Source organism: Pelecanus crispus, chromosome 6 (assembly GCF_030463565.1).
Source record: "Pelecanus crispus isolate bPelCri1 chromosome 6, bPelCri1.pri, whole genome shotgun sequence".
In the NCBI taxonomy this organism is placed as follows: Eukaryota; Metazoa; Chordata; class Aves; order Pelecaniformes; family Pelecanidae; genus Pelecanus; species Pelecanus crispus.
Window position 1 is genome coordinate 268,053 of NC_134648.1, and position 14,184 is coordinate 282,236.

Below are 14,184 nucleotides of genomic sequence, written 5' to 3' on the forward strand. Positions count from 1 at the left end.
CCTGGGCCCTGTGCAACCCCCAGACCCTCACAGCCCCCTCCCCGGGGCCCTGTGCATCCTCACAGCCCCCTCCCCATGCCCTGTGCATCCTCACACCCCTGCAGCCCCCTTCCCTGGGCCCTGTGCACCCCAGACCCCTGCAGCCCCCACCCCGTGCCCCATGCACCCCAGACCCCCTCAGCTCCCTCCCCTGGTCCCTGTGCACCCCCCAGATCCCCTCAGCCCCCTCCCCTGGACCAACTGTGCCCTGGGCAAGGTGCAGGCAGGGTGCAGGCAGGGCCCCCCGGGGGTCCCCCGCTGCCCCGCGGTTGGCGGGGGGGGGGGCTGCAGGGGGGCCGGGGTGGCGCAAGGCTGCGGTTGAGGACACGTGGCCCCATCACCCCTATAAGGGTGGCAGCGGGCAGAGCCCCCCAGCCTGCAGCCAGCAGAGCCCCCCACGTGCCAGGTGAGGGACGGGGACAGTGAGGGGGGTGTCCCTGGGGCTGTCACGGGTGGCTCCAGGGTGCCGGGAGGACGTGGGGGACACGGGGGTGTCCCCGGGGTGGCGGTGGGGACACGGGGGGTACCGGGCACGTGGGGTCTGGGGGCCATGGGGGGGCGGCGGAGGGGCACGGGGGCACGGCGCGGGGGGCGCGGGGAGGGCGGCGTGACGCCAGGGGCGCGAGAGGGGCCGTGGGGGTGTCCCCAGGGTGCCCGAGGGTGACTGGGGACACGGTGTCTCCCCAGGGTGCCCGAGGGTGCCGGTGTCCCCCGCGCCGCCATGCAGCCCTGCCTGCTCCTTGCCCTGGCCCTGCTGGGCACGGCCTGGGCCCGCCAGCCCGGTGAGTGCCCGCCACGCCGCCCGCCCCGGGGGGCACCCCGGGGGCACCCCCCCGGCTCCCCTGTGCCGGGGGTGATGCTGACCCGTGCCCCCAGCCCCTGGCAGCCCCGAGGCGGCGGCGGCGGCGCTGAAGGTGCCGGAGGAGGAGGAGACCCAGTGCCCGCTGGAGAGCGAGACGCAGACCTTCAGCCTCTCCCACCCGCTGGGTGCCAAGACCTGCCACTACGTCGTGGTCAGCCGCTGCCTAAACTTCTACGCCGCCCAGGTGGGCAGGGGACGGGCAGGGGTCAGGGGTCAGGGGTCAGCGCGTGCCGGCCGGGCATGCCGGTAATAACGGGCGCACGTCCCCCCCGCAGCACATCTGCGCCCACTGCTACCGCGGGTCGCTGGTGTCCATCCACAGCCACGGCACCAACGCCGTCCTGCAGCGCCAGGCACGGGCCCGCACCAACAGCGGGCAGGTCTGGATCGGGGCCATCACCACGCCCTGGGTAAGGGGCCCCCCGCGCCCACCGCCCCACCCCGGCCTCATGGCACCCTGCCCGGCCTGGGGGCACCAGCCCTGTCCCAGCGTCCCCAGTGCCCACCCTGGGTGTCCCAGTGCCCTCCCTGGATGCCCCAGCCCTCTCCCACTGTCCCCAGTGCCCACCCTGGGTGCCCCAGCCCTCTCCCAATGTCCCCAGTGCCCACCCTGGGTGCCCCAGCCCTGTCCAGTGTCCCCAGTGCCCACCCTGGGTTCCCCAGCCTTGTCCCAGTGCCCACCCTGGGTGCCCCAGCCCTCTCCCAGTGTCCCCAGTGCCCACCCTGGGTGCCCCAGCCCTCTCCCAGTGTCCCCAGTGCCCACCCTGGGTTCCCCAGCCCTCTCCCACTGTCCCCAGTGCCCACCCTGGGTTCCCCAGCCTTGTCCCAGTGCCCACCCTGGGTGCCCCAGCCCTGTCCAGTGTCCCCAGTGCCCACCCTGGGTTCCCCAGCCTTGTCCCAGTGCCCTCCCTGGATGCCCCAGCCCTCTCCCACTGTCCCCAGTGCCCACCCTGGGTGCCCCAGCCCTCTCCCAATGTCCCCAGTGCCCACCCTGGGTGCCCCAGCCCTGTCCAGTGTCCCCAGTGCCCACCCTGGGTTCCCCAGCCTTGTCCCAGTGCCCACCCTGGGTGCCCCAGCCCTCTCCCAGTGTCCCCAGTGCCCACCCTGGGTGCCCCAGCCCTCTCCCAGTGTCCCCAGTGCCCACCCTGGGTTCCCCAGCCCTCTCCCACTGTCCCCAGTGCCCACCCTGGGTTCCCCAGCCTTGTCCCAGTGCCCACCCTGGGTGCCCCAGCCCTGTCCAGTGTCCCCAGTGCCCACCCTGGGTTCCCCAGCCTTGTCCCAGTGCCCACCCTGGGTGCCCCAGCCCTCTCCCAGTGTCCCCAGTGCCCACCCTGGGTTCCCCAGCCCTCTCCCACTGTCCCCAGTGCCCACCCTGGGTTCCCCAGCCTTGTCCCAGTGCCCACCCTGGGTGCCCCAGCCCTCTCCCAGTGTCCCCAGTGCCCACCCTGGGTGCCCCAGCCCTCTCCCAGTGTCCCCAGTGCCCACCCTGGGTTCCCCAGCCCTCTCCCACTGTCCCCAGTGCCCACCCTGGGTTCCCCAGCCTTGTCCCAGTGCCCACCCTGGGTGCCCCAGCCCTGTCCAGTGTCCCCAGTGCCCACCCTGGGTTCCCCAGCCTTGTCCCAGTGCCCACCCTGGGTGCCCCAGCCCTGTCCAGTGTCCCCAGTGCCCACCCTGGGTTCCCCAGCCTTGTCCCAGTGCCCACCCTGGGTGCCCCAGCCCTCTCCCAGTGTCCCCAGTGCCCACCCTGGGTGCCCCAGCCCTCTCCCAGTGTCCCCAGTGCCCACCCTGGGTTCCCCAGCCCTCTCCCACTGTCCCCAGTGCCCACCCTGGGTTCCCCAGCCTTGTCCCAGTGCCCACCCTGGGTGCCCCAGCCCTGTCCAGTGTCCCCAGTGCCCACCCTGGGTTCCCCAGCCTTGTCCCAGTGCCCACCCTGGGTGCCCCAGCCCTCTCCCAGTGTCCCCAGTGCCCACCCTGGGTTCCCCAGCCCTCTCCCACTGTCCCCAGTGCCCACCCTGGGTTCCCCAGCCTTGTCCCAGTGCCCACCCTGGGTGCCCCAGCCCTGTCCAGTGTCCCCAGTGCCCACCCTGGGTTCCCCAGCCTTGTCCCAGTGCCCACCCTGGGTGCCCCAGCCCTCTCCCAGTGTCCCCAGTGCCCACCCTGGGTGCCCCAGCCCTCTCCCAGTGTCCCCAGTGCCCACCCTGGGTTCCCCAGCCCTCTCCCACTGTCCCCAGTGCCCACCCTGGGTTCCCCAGCCCTCTCCCAGTGCCCACCCTGGGTGCCCCAGCCCTGTCCAGTGTCCCCAGTGCCCACCCTGGGTTCCCCAGCCTTGTCCCAGTGCCCACCCTGGGTGCCCCAGCCCTGTCCAGTGTCCCCAGTGCCCACCCTGGGTTCCCCAGCCTTGTCCCAGTGCCCACCCTGGGTGCCCCAGCCCTCTCCCAGTGTCCCCAGTGCCCACCCTGGGTGCCCCAGCCCGTCACCCACCCCGCCATCCCCTGGGCCCCCCGTGCCTGCTGCCGGGGGGTGTCCCCCTGACCTTGACCCCCGCTGCCAGCACAACATCGTGCACTGCCACTGGATGGACCGCAGCCGCTGGAACTACTCGCACTGGCTGCGCGGGAACCCCCGCTGCTCCCACAGATTCTGCACCTCCCTCTGCACCAACAGTGCGTGGGGCGGGGGCGCGGGGGGCACCCAGGGCCTTGGGGGGCTGCGGGGGGTGGGGGGTGACTGGGGGGGATGCCGGGGGGCCTCAGGATGGGGAGGTGGTTCCCGGGGGGCTGGGGGCTGGTGCACAGTGGTTTGGGGGGCTGGTGTATGGCAGTTTGGGGGGCTGGTGTATGGCATTTTGGGGGGCTGGTGCGCAGTGGTTTGGGGGGGGCTGGTGCACAACAGTTTGGGGGGGCTGGTGCACAACGGTTTGGGGGGGCTGGTGCACACAGTTTTGGGGGGCTGGCAGCAGGGGGGTTAGGGTTGGGCCCCTGCAGTTTTGGGGCTGGTCCCTGGGGGTTTGGGGTCAGGTCCCTGGGGCTGTGGGTGCTGTTGGGTGCCAGGGCTGACCCCCACCCCATCCTTCCCCACCCAGACGGGCGCTGGAGGAGCCAGAGTTGCCAGAAGAGGCTGCCCTTCATCTGCGAGTACTGAGGGGCTCAGCTCCCCGGGCTGCCCCCGGGCACCCCCCCGACGCTGTCCGTGTCCCCCCCCGCTGGCCCCAGGGCAGGGGGCTGCACCCCCTCCCCCGGCTCTCAATAAAGCGTCGCCTTTCAGCACCCATCTCTGTGTTTGGGCCCTGGGCAGGTGGGTGGGGGGTCCCGGGGGGCCCTGGCACGGGAGCTGGGGCTGGAAAGGGGATGGTGGGAAGAACCCTGGGGTGCGCGGTGGGGGGAGGTTTGGGGACGGGGGTGTCCCTTGTACCCCGCACGGCCCCTGTGCGGGCAATGGGGGGGCACAGGGTCCCCTCCCCAGGGGGCTGCGGTGGCACGCTGACACCGGGCCCCGTGGCCACCCGCCGTGGGTGGCAGCACCCTGACCTCCCCTTCCCCTGCCCCTGCGCCCCAACCCTTCCCATCACCCCCCCGTAACTCCCCCCGCACGGGCTGGAGGCGGGTGGGTGCTGCGAGACGAAGGTTTATTGGGGTGGGGGGTGCAGCCCCCCAGCGCGGGGCTGGCTGGGAGCAGGGAGGGCCGGGGGTTCGCAGAGGTGGGGGCACCGGCGGGGCTGAGCCCCTTGGTGCCACAGGTGAAGGGCAGCCCCCCCCCGGCTGCCCACGTGCCCCCAGCACCCATCTCGGGGGGGCAGGGGGGAAAGGGGGTCACCCCTGGCACCCAACAGCACCCACGGCCCCAGGAAGCAGCACCCAGGGGCCCACCCCAGCCCCCCCAGACGGAGATGTGGGAGCTGGGGGGACCCGGGGGACATGGGGTGGGAACCCCCAGCTGGGTGGCACCTGCTGAGTTGGGGGGGCAATGGGGCCGGGGCACCCAGGGAGGATACTGGGGACACTGGGACAGCACTGGGGCATCCAGGGTGGGCACTGGGACAGCACTGGGGTGCCTAGGATGGGCACTGGGACAGGGCAGGAGCACCCAGGGTGGGCACTGGGGACACTGGGACGGCACTGGGGCACCCAGGGTGGGCACTGTGGACACTGGGAGAGGGCTGGGGCTCCCAGGGTGGGCACTGGGGGCACTGGGGACAGGGACAGGGCACCCAGGGTGGGAACTGGGGACACTGGGGACACTGGGAACACTGGGACAGGGCCGGGGCACCCAGGACGGGCACTGGGGACACTGGGGCAGGGACAGAACACCCAGGGATGGGCTTAGGGACACTAGGGACACTGGGGACACTGGGGACACTGGGACAGGGCTGGTGCACCCAGGGATGGGCTTAGGGACAGGGGACAGGGCTGGGGCACCCGGGGCGGGAGCTGGGGACACTGGGGACACTGGGACAAGGCCGGGGCACCCAGGGCAGGCACTGGGGACACTGGGACAGGGACAGGGCACCCGTGGCTGGCGCTGGGCACAGGGCCGGCAGCAGCAGCAGCCCGGCGGGATCCCGGCGAGCCCCTCACCCGGCTGTGGGCCGTGGCCCCATCGCAGAGGAGCCGTGGATGGGGCCAGGCTCCCGCGGTGGCACCGGGGCCCTGGGGTCAGCACAGTGGCACCCAGGGGGTTGTGACCCCCGTCCCCACACCCCGGGCACCCCAGCCCTGGTGCCCACCTGGGCGGCCCTTGGGGGACATCCCTGGGGCCCTGCGCCCCTCTGCCACCCCTGTCCCCCGCCATGTGCCTTGTGCCCCTCTGCCACCCCCCAGCGTCACCCCCTACTCCCCCCGTCCCTGTGCTGCCCTCCCATACCCCCATGTCCCTCTGCCACCCCCGGTGCCACCCCGTGCCCCGGCCCCTGTGCCCCTGCTGACCCCCCGTGGCCCTGACATCGTCCCCAGGGCCACCCCTGCCTCACGGCCACCAGCGTCACCGGTATGTCCCCCATGCCCTGTCCCACCGGCAGCGCGGGGAAGGGGCTGCCGGCCATGGGGCGGAGGGTGCAGGGCCCCCTGGCCTGGTGCAGGCGGGGGGCTGCCCCATGGTGCCCAGGGCTAGAGGCCGAGGGAGAAGGTGCCGGAGTCGGTGGACTGCTTGTCTCTGCTGCAGCCCCCCAGCGCCCCGGGGGGGCACGCCGTGGGGCTGGCGGGGGGCGCGGGCACGCCAGCCTCTGGCACCTGTGGGGCGGGGGCCGGGCGCGGGGTTAGTCCCTGCCCCATAGCCAGGGCACCCGGCGGGGCTGGGGGGCACCGCCTGCACGTCCCCCCACCAGCCAGCCCCACGCAACCCCCCGTGCGGCCCGACCCAGCCCCCCCCAGGGGTGATGCCGGCGTGGCCCCAGCCCCCCAGCGTCCCCAGCCCCCCGGCGTCCCCAGCCCCATGGCTGACCTCCTCAAACTTGCGGGCCTTGTAGTGCTCGGCTCCCTTCAGGAAGTTGAGCAGGATGATATCGCACAGCACCGTGCCCTGGGGACGGCCGCATTGGGGTGGGGGGGCCCCAGGCTATGGGGCACCCCCCTGACACCCCACAGCCCCCCCGGAGCCGGGCTGCCGTCCCCCAGGGGCTTTGCTGTGCCCCCAAACCCCTCCCCGCCTGCCCCCTGGGGAGAGGCCGCCGTGCGAGGGCTGAGAACGGCCACAACTCACCACGCCGATGGAGGTGAAAGCTGCCACCGTGTTGATGAGGGTGGGGACGATGCTGAACTTCCCAGCCTGGGGGTGCAGAGCCCCCGTTGGTGGGGGGTCCCCACCCCCCCCCCGACCTCCCCAGGCCCCCCGGGGCGGCCCCGAGCCCCGCACGTACGGTGCCGTACACCAGGACGTCGAAGCGGATGCCGAAGGCCTTGGTGAGGGTGCGGCGCTCGGTGCCGTCCTGCCAGCGGTAGTACCTGGCGTGCCTGCGCGGGGACGTGGGGGACGGGGGCCGTGGCGGGCGGCGCACACGCGTGCGGCACGCGTGTCCCCATGCGGTGGCGCGGGCCCTACCTGAAGTTGTAGCCGGGGGCGGGGGCGCGGGCGAGGCCGTCCAGGCGGGTGAAGGAGTAGCGGGGCAGGCAGCGCTCCCAGGCGCGGTCCAGGTCGCACACCCACCCGATCTTGATGCCCAGCACCCCCCCCTGCCCCCCGCCGGCGGGGTGAGCCGCACGCCACGGGCCCACCGCCCGTGTCCCCGCATCCCGCAGCCCCGGGTCCCCACGTCCCTGTGTCCCCATGTCCCGTCTCACATCCCCGTGTCCCCGCATCCCCGTGTCCCCACATCCCCACGTCCCCCGTCTCATGTCCCCACATCCCCGTGTCCCCACATCCCATGTCCCTGTGTCCCCGTGTCCCCTGTCCACGTCCCCGTGTCCCCATGTCCCCACATCCCCATGTCCCCATGTCCCTGTGTCCCCACATCCCCATGTGCCCATGTCCCGTCTCATGTCCCCGTGTCCCCACGTCCCCGTGTCCCCACGTCCCTGTGTCCCCATGTCCCCGCATCCCACGTCCCCTGTCTCACATCCCCACATCCCATATCCCCGTGTCCCCACGTCCCCGTGTCCCCACGTCCCCTGTCTCACATTCCCGTGTTGCTGCGTCGCACAGCCCACCTGCCATGTCCCCGTGTCCCCACATCCCCTGTCTCATGTCCCCGTGTCCCCACATCCCCACATCCCACGTCCCCATGTCCCCACATCCCACCTCCCCGTGTCCCCACGTCCCACATCCCCGTGTCCCCACGTCCCCGCATCCCATGTCCCCGTGTCCCCACGTCCCACGTCCCCGTGTCCCCATGTCCCATGTCCCCGTGTCCCTGCGTCCCCTGTCCCATGTCCCTGTGTCCCCACATCCCCGTGTCCTCACATCGCACAGCCACCCGTCGTGTCCCCACATCCCCGTGTCCCCACGTCCCCTGTCCCGCATCCCTGTGTCCCCACATCCCCATGTCCCCATGTCCCCGCATCCCTGTGTCCCTGTGTCCCCACATCCCCGTGTCCCCCCATCCCACATCCCCGTGTCCCCACGTCCCTGCATCCCCGTGTCCCCACGTCCCCCGTCCCACGCCATGTCCCCACATCCCTGTGTCCCCACGTCCCCCGTCCCACGTCCCCATGTCCCCCCATCCCACGTCCCCCGTCCCATATCCCCGTGTCCCCACATCCCCGTGTCCCCCCATCCCACGTCCCTGTGTCCCCACGTCCCATATCCCCGTGTCCCCACATCCCCACGTCCCCATGTCCCCGCATCCCCGTGTCCCCGTGTCACACAGCCACCCGCCGTGTCCCCGTGCCCCGGCTCACGGTGGCGGCCATCGTGGGGAAGTCCTGCCCGGCGAGGCGCACCACGTCCCCCAGCCGCAGGATGGGGCAGAGGGGCTGCCGCTCGGGGTGGAACCGGCACCGGCCCAGCTCCCCGCCGCTGCCGGGGGGCGGCAGGTTGGCCCTGGGGGGGCACGGGGGCACGCGGCCATCAGCCAGTGGGGCTGGGGGGCACGCGGACCCCCGCCCGCCCCCGGGCCCCTGCTTGCCGCTCACTTCTCGAAGCCAAAGAGCGGGAAGCGGATGCTGTTCTTGATGAAGAGGGTGAAGTTTTCGGCCTCCAGCATGACGGGTCTGGGGGTGGGGGGCGAGAGCGGGGTGTCCCTGGGGACGCGGGGGCGGCACGGACCCCCTCCCCAGCCCGCCCCGTGCGTGTCCCCCCCGGTGACACTCACACGTCGATGGTGTCCACCTCGGCCGGGCACCAGCCCCGGATCTCGCAGGTGCGTAGGGTCCGGTTGTAGGGGACGCAGCGCCCGGTCAGCACCCCTGCAGAGCCCCCGTCAGCGCGCCCGCAGCCTGCCAGCCCCCCAGCCCCGGGGCGGGGGTCCCCCTCACCGCTGCCCGTGGTGGGGCTCGTCCCCTGGCAGTCGCGGTCGGCCGTGCAGCGGTACCGGGCTTCGCTCTGCGGGGCGGCGGTGAGCCCGGGCGGGGGGCATGGGGGGGACGCCCCGGTGTGCCCCCCGCTCCCTGCCCACCGCCCCCCGGGCCCGCACCTCAGGGCAGACGCCCTGCGCCTGGTTCTCCGTCAGGATCTGCTTGGTGACCACCACGAACACCGAGGTGCCCTGCGGGGGACGTCACCGTCACCCCGGGCTCCCTCCGAGAGGGGACACCGAGGCTGGGCAGGGACCCCCGGCGCCAGGACCCCCCTCACCTGGTCAGGGGTGACGTAGTCGGCCGTATCCAGCACCCGGCCGGCATAGCGCCCAATGCCCTTGACCTTGGTCACCACCGAGGACTCGATGACGGTGTCCCGCACCTGGTAGGCTTTCTCATGGAGGAACACCCAGCTGGGAGAACACCCGCAGGGGGTGACGGTGGGGACAGACACCCCCCTGCCAACCCTCCCGGGACCTGCCTGGGACCCCCCGTCACCCCCAGCCACCCTGGGGCACCCGGGGCCGCCAGCGCGAGCGGCTGATGGTTGTCCGACAGGGTTTGTCACCCGCTGGTGACCGCTGTCACCCCCAGGAGCTCCCCGGGGTCAGACCCCTGCTCCATCACCCGCTGTGGCCGTGCTGCTGCTCCCGCCCCTCTCTGTCACCCGCATTGACACTGTCCCCCACCCGTCACCCGCACCGAGATGCTCTCGTCGTCTCCCTTGTGTCACACACACCGACACCCTCTTGTCACCCACACTGGGACATGCTCCTGGCTGTCCCCATCGTGTCACCCACACTGGCACACTGTCCTGGCTGTCCCCATCGTGTCATCCGTGCCAGCACACTCTCCTGGCTGTCCCCATCGTGTCACCCGCACACGCTCCTGGCTCTCTCCATCATGTCACCCACACTGGCACATTGTCCTGGCTGTCCCCATCGTGTCATCCGTGCCAGCACACTCTCCTGGCTGTCCCCATCGTGTCACCCGCATGCTCTTCAGCTGTCCCCATCATGTCACCCGTGCTGGCACACTGTCCTGGCTCTCCCCATCATGTCACCCGCACAGGCACACTGTCCTGGCTGTCCCCATCATGTCACCCACACCAGCACACTGCTGGCAGTCCCCATCGTGTCACCCACACTGGCACACTGTCCTGGCTGTCCCCATCGTGTCATCCGTGCCAGCACACTCTCCTGGCTGTCCCCATCGTGTCACCCACACACACTCCTGGCTGTCCCCATCATGTCACCCACACTGGCACACTGTCCTGGCTGTCCCCATCGTGTCACCCGCACACGCTCCTGGCTCTCTCCATCATGTCACCCACACTGGCACATTGTCCTGGCTGTCCCCATCGTGTCATCCGTGCCAGCACACTCTCCTGGCTGTCCCCATCGTGTCACCCGCATGCTCTTCAGCTGTCCCCATCATGTCACCCGTGCTGGCACACTGTCCTGGCTCTCCCCATCATGTCACCCGCACAGGCACACTGTCCTGGCTGTCCCCATCATGTCACCCACACCAGCACACTGCTGGCAGTCCCCATCGTGTCACCCACACTGGCACACTGTCCTGGCTGTCCCCATCGTGTCATCCGTGCCAGCACACTCTCCTGGCTGTCCCCATCGTGTCACCCACACACACTCCTGGCTGTCCCCATCATGTCACCCACACTGGCACACTGTCCTGGCTGTCCCCATCGTGTCACCCGCACACGCTCCTGGCTCTCTCCATCATGTCACCCACACTGGCACATTGTCCTGGCTGTCCCCATCGTGTCATCCGTGCCAGCACACTCTCCTGGCTGTCCCCATCGTGTCACCCGCATGCTCTTCAGCTGTCCCCATCATGTCACCCGTGCTGGCACACTGTCCTGGCTCTCCCCATCATGTCACCCGCACAGGCACACTGTCCTGGCTGTCCCCATCATGTCACCCACACCAGCACACTGCTGGCAGTCCCCATCATGTCACCCGCACCAGCACACTGTGCTGACTGTCCCCATCATGTCACCCACACCGGCACGCTCTCCTGGCTGTCCCCATCGTGTCACCGGCACCGGCACACCTGACGTTCCTGGCGCTGACACACTTGTCACCCTCTCTCCTGTCCCTCCTCCGCCCCGTCACCCGTGCTGTCCCCCGCCGCTCCTGGCCCGGCCGCCCCCCGCTCCCGCACCACCGCCCGGGCTGTCCCCTCGCCGTCACCCCCCTTGTCCGCCCCCCGCATCCCTCGCAGCAGCCCCTGTCCCCCAGCTGCCACCCGCTCGTCACCGCCCAGCCGCGGCCGGGGCAGAGGGGCGACAGCGGGGAGGGGGTCCCGGGGTGGGGGTCTCACCCGATGAAGTAGGCGAGGATGAGGAGCTGCACGCCGCGGTTGACGGCCCCCACCACCCAGCTCTTCACCACCACCGACTTGGTGGTCTCGTAGGAGAAGAAGGCGCTCACCCAGCCGGGGCCGGGGCGCGGGGTGGGCATGGGCAGGGCGGGCAGCGGACAGGCAGCAGGCAGGGCTGGTGCGGGCAGGGGGGCAGGCAGCGAGGGGTGGTGCGGGCAGGGGGACAGGGGGGCAGGCAGCGGGCGGGGGTGCGGGCAGGGCAGGGCAGGCAGGGATGCAGGCAGCACCGGCTGCTGCGGGCAGGGGTGCGGGCAGGGGTGCGGGCACCAAAGGCTGGTGCGGGCAGGGGCGCGGGCAGGGGTGCGGGCAGGGGTGCAGGGGCGTGGGCAGGGTGCAGGGGTGTGGGCGGGGGTGCAGGAGTGCGGGCACCAAAGGCTGGTGCGGGCAGGGGTGCAGGGGCGTGGGCAGGGTGCAGGGGTGTGGGTGGGGGTGCAGGGGTGCGGGCAGGGGCGCGGGCACCAAAGGCTGGTGCGGGCAGGGGTGCAGGGGTGCGGGCGGGGGCGCGGGCACCAAAGGCTGGTGCGGGCAGGGGTGCGGGCAGGGGTGCAGGGGTGCGGGCGGGGGTGCAGGGGTGCGGGCAGGGGCGCGGGCAGGGGTGTGGGCAGTGGGCAGGGGTGCAGGGGCGCGGGCACCAAAGGCTGGTGCAGGCAGGGGTGCGGGCAGGGGTGCAGGGGCGCGGGCGGGGGTGCAGGGGCGTGGGCGGGGGTGCAGGGGCGCGGGCACCAAAGGCTGGTGCGGGCAGGGGTGCGGGCAGGGGTGCAGGGGTGCAGGGGCGCGGGCACCAAAGGCTGGTGCGGGCAGGGGTGCGGGCAGGGGTGCGGGCAGGGGTGCAGGGGCGCGGGCACCAAAGGCTGGTGCGGGCAGGGGTGCGGGCAGGGGCGCGGGGGCGCGGGCAGGGGCGCGGGCAGCACCGGCTGCTGCGGGCAGGGCAGGGCAGGGCGGGGGGAGGGAGGGGGCAGGGCGGGGGCGGAGGCAGAGCCGGGGGGCGGGGGGGGGGCGCCCCCATCTCGGGGGGGGCGGGGTCCCCCCCCGGGTCCCCGCTGAGGGGGCGGCCCCGCCCTGGGCCCCGCCCTGCCCGCACCGGGGGTCCCCGCCTCGGGGGGGGGCGGAGCTCTGGGGGTGCCCGGGGTGCTCATGCGCGCGGGGGAGGGGGCGTGTGCGCGGCGTCTAGATTTTGGGGGTGCCCCCATTTTGAGGTGCCACGTGTTGGGGTGCCGCATGTCGCGGTGCCCCCATTTTGGGGTGCCGCGTACTGGGGTGCCCCATGTCACCGTACCCCACGTCGGGGTGCCTCCATTTCGGGGTGCCCCATTTGGGTTGCACATGTCGGGGTGCCCCATGTCGGGGTGCCGCATACTGGGGTGCCCTCATTTGGGGTGCCCCCATTTTGGGGTGCCCCCATTTTGGGGTGCCGCATACTGGGGTGCCCCATTTGGGTTGCACGTGTCGGGGTGCTTCCACGTCGGGGTGCCCCCATTTTGGGGTGCCCCCATTTTGGGGTGCCCACCCCTGAGGCCTGGCGGTGACGTCATGGGGCTCGCCCGGCGCTGACCAATGGGGGCGCGGCCCCTCCGGCCAGCAGCCCCCTCCCCGCCCCCCCCCAAATGGTGCCGGGCGGGGCAGGCCCAGACCCCGGCCCTGACCCAGGCCCCGGCCCCGACCCAGACCCAGACCCAGGCCCCGACCCAGGCCCAGACCCCGGCCCAGACCCAGGCCCCGACCCAGGCCCAGACCCAGACCCAGGCCCCGACCCAGGCCCCGACCCAGGCCCAGGCCCCGACCCCGGCCCAGGCCCAGACCCCGGCCCAGGCCCAGGCCCCGACCCAGACCCAGGCCCCGACCCAGGCCCAGGCCCAGACCCCGACCCAGGCCCAGACCCCGACCCAGGCCCAGGCCCAGACCCCGGCCCAGGCCCAGGCCCAGGCCCCGGCCCAGACCCAGACCCAAGCTCCCGACCCAAGCCCAGGCCCAGGCCCAGGCCCAGGCCCAGACCCAGACCCAGGCCCCGGCCCCGGCCCCGGCCCCGGCCGCCCCGCCCCCCCACTCCGGGGTCCTCCCGGCCCCGGGGTCCCGCCCGCCCCGCGCCCAGAGCGGCCCCGCGCGCGCTCTATGGCGGAAGCGGGGGGGCGGCTTCCGGCGGCGGCGGCAGCGGCTGGGGGAGGCTCCGCGCCAGGTTCGTGTGGCGCAGGCGGGAAAAGTGGCGGCGGTGCGGGGGGGGGGGGGGGGCTGCACCGGGGCGGGGGGGGGGAGCGGGGCCCTGGGGGGCGGGGGGGGGGGGTAGGCCCCGAGTTGGGGGGGGGTAGGCCCGGGGTGGGGGGGTAGGCCCGGGAGGCGCTTGGGCCCCGGGGGGAGCTCGGGGTGAGCGGGATTTGGGGGCTGGGAGCAGCTGAGGGGGGAATTTGGGGGGCGGGGGGTGGTTTGGGGGGCGGGGGGGGCGGCAGGGCCCCGGGGGGGCAGGCCCGGGGTGTGTGGGGGGGTAGGCCCCGGGATGGGGGGGGTAGGCCCGCGGTGGGGAGGCCCGGGAGGCGCTTGGGCCTCGCGGGGAGCTCAGGGCCAGAGGGATTTGGGGTCTGGGAGCAGCTGAGGGGGAATTTGGGGTGCGGGGGGGGTGCGGGGGAAGGGAAGAGACTGGGGGCGGTGGGGGGGGGCGCAGGGGAACGCCCCGCGGCCGCGGCACACGTGGGGAAGGGGGGGATTGGGGCTCAGGGGTGCCTGGGTCGCCCCCCACGACGGGGTCCGGTGCCCCCCACCCCACGAGAGGCAGCGTCCCAGGGGGACAGAGAGCGGGGTGGGGGGCAGGCACAGGTTTGGGGGGATGGAGGTGTGGTTGTGGGGGTGCCGGCGTGGCTGTACCTGCAGGGCTGGGAGCCATCTTCGCCCCAGAGCCTCCTCCGCTCACCCCCTTCTCCCCCCACAGCTCTGTCCCCGTCCCCA

At 72.9% G+C, this 14,184-nt stretch overlaps 2 protein-coding genes across 2 annotated transcripts; one reads left to right on the forward strand and one right to left on the reverse strand.

Annotated features, from left to right (window-relative positions):
* The first annotated feature begins 760 nt into the window (after positions 1 to 760).
* On the forward strand, positions 761 to 4,042 carry PRG2 (proteoglycan 2, pro eosinophil major basic protein). Its single transcript, XM_075712186.1, has 5 exons — positions 761 to 808; positions 954 to 1,085; positions 1,177 to 1,311; positions 3,453 to 3,564; positions 3,984 to 4,042. The coding sequence occupies exons 1-5, from the start codon at positions 761 to 763 to the stop codon at positions 4,040 to 4,042; spliced, it is 486 nt and encodes a 161-aa protein (XP_075568301.1).
* Positions 4,043 to 6,003: 1,961 nt separating this feature from the next.
* P2RX3 (purinergic receptor P2X 3) lies at positions 6,004 to 11,330 on the reverse strand. Its single transcript, XM_075712660.1, has 12 exons — positions 11,191 to 11,330; positions 9,125 to 9,260; positions 8,964 to 9,035; positions 8,806 to 8,872; positions 8,643 to 8,736; positions 8,464 to 8,541; positions 8,230 to 8,371; positions 6,935 to 7,065; positions 6,753 to 6,846; positions 6,596 to 6,661; positions 6,338 to 6,415; positions 6,004 to 6,126 (listed from the first exon to the last, which is right to left on the reverse strand). Exons 1-12 carry the CDS (start codon positions 11,328 to 11,330, stop codon positions 6,004 to 6,006), a joined length of 1,221 nt encoding a protein of 406 aa, XP_075568775.1.
* Positions 11,331 to 14,184: the final 2,854 nt, after the last annotated feature.

Coding starts and splice junctions, on each gene's coding strand:
- PRG2 (XM_075712186.1), top strand. CDS start 761: ATGCAGCCCTGCCTGCTCCTTGCCCTGGCCCTGCTGGGCACGGCCTGG. Junction 809..953: donor CCCTGCTGGGCACGGCCTGG/GCCCGCCAGCCC, acceptor GCGGCGCTGAAG/GTGCCGGAGGAGGAGGAGAC. Junction 1,312..3,452: donor GGGCCATCACCACGCCCTGG/GTAAGGGGCCCC, acceptor CCCCGCTGCCAG/CACAACATCGTGCACTGCCA.
- P2RX3 (XM_075712660.1), bottom strand. CDS start 11,330: ATGCCCACCCCGCGCCCCGGCCCCGGCTGGGTGAGCGCCTTCTTCTCC. Junction 9,036..9,124: donor ACTACGTCACCCCTGACCAG/GTGAGGGGGGTC, acceptor CGTCCCCCGCAG/GGCACCTCGGTGTTCGTGGT. Junction 6,662..6,752: donor ACGTCCTGGTGTACGGCACC/GTACGTGCGGGG, acceptor CTGCACCCCCAG/GCTGGGAAGTTCAGCATCGT.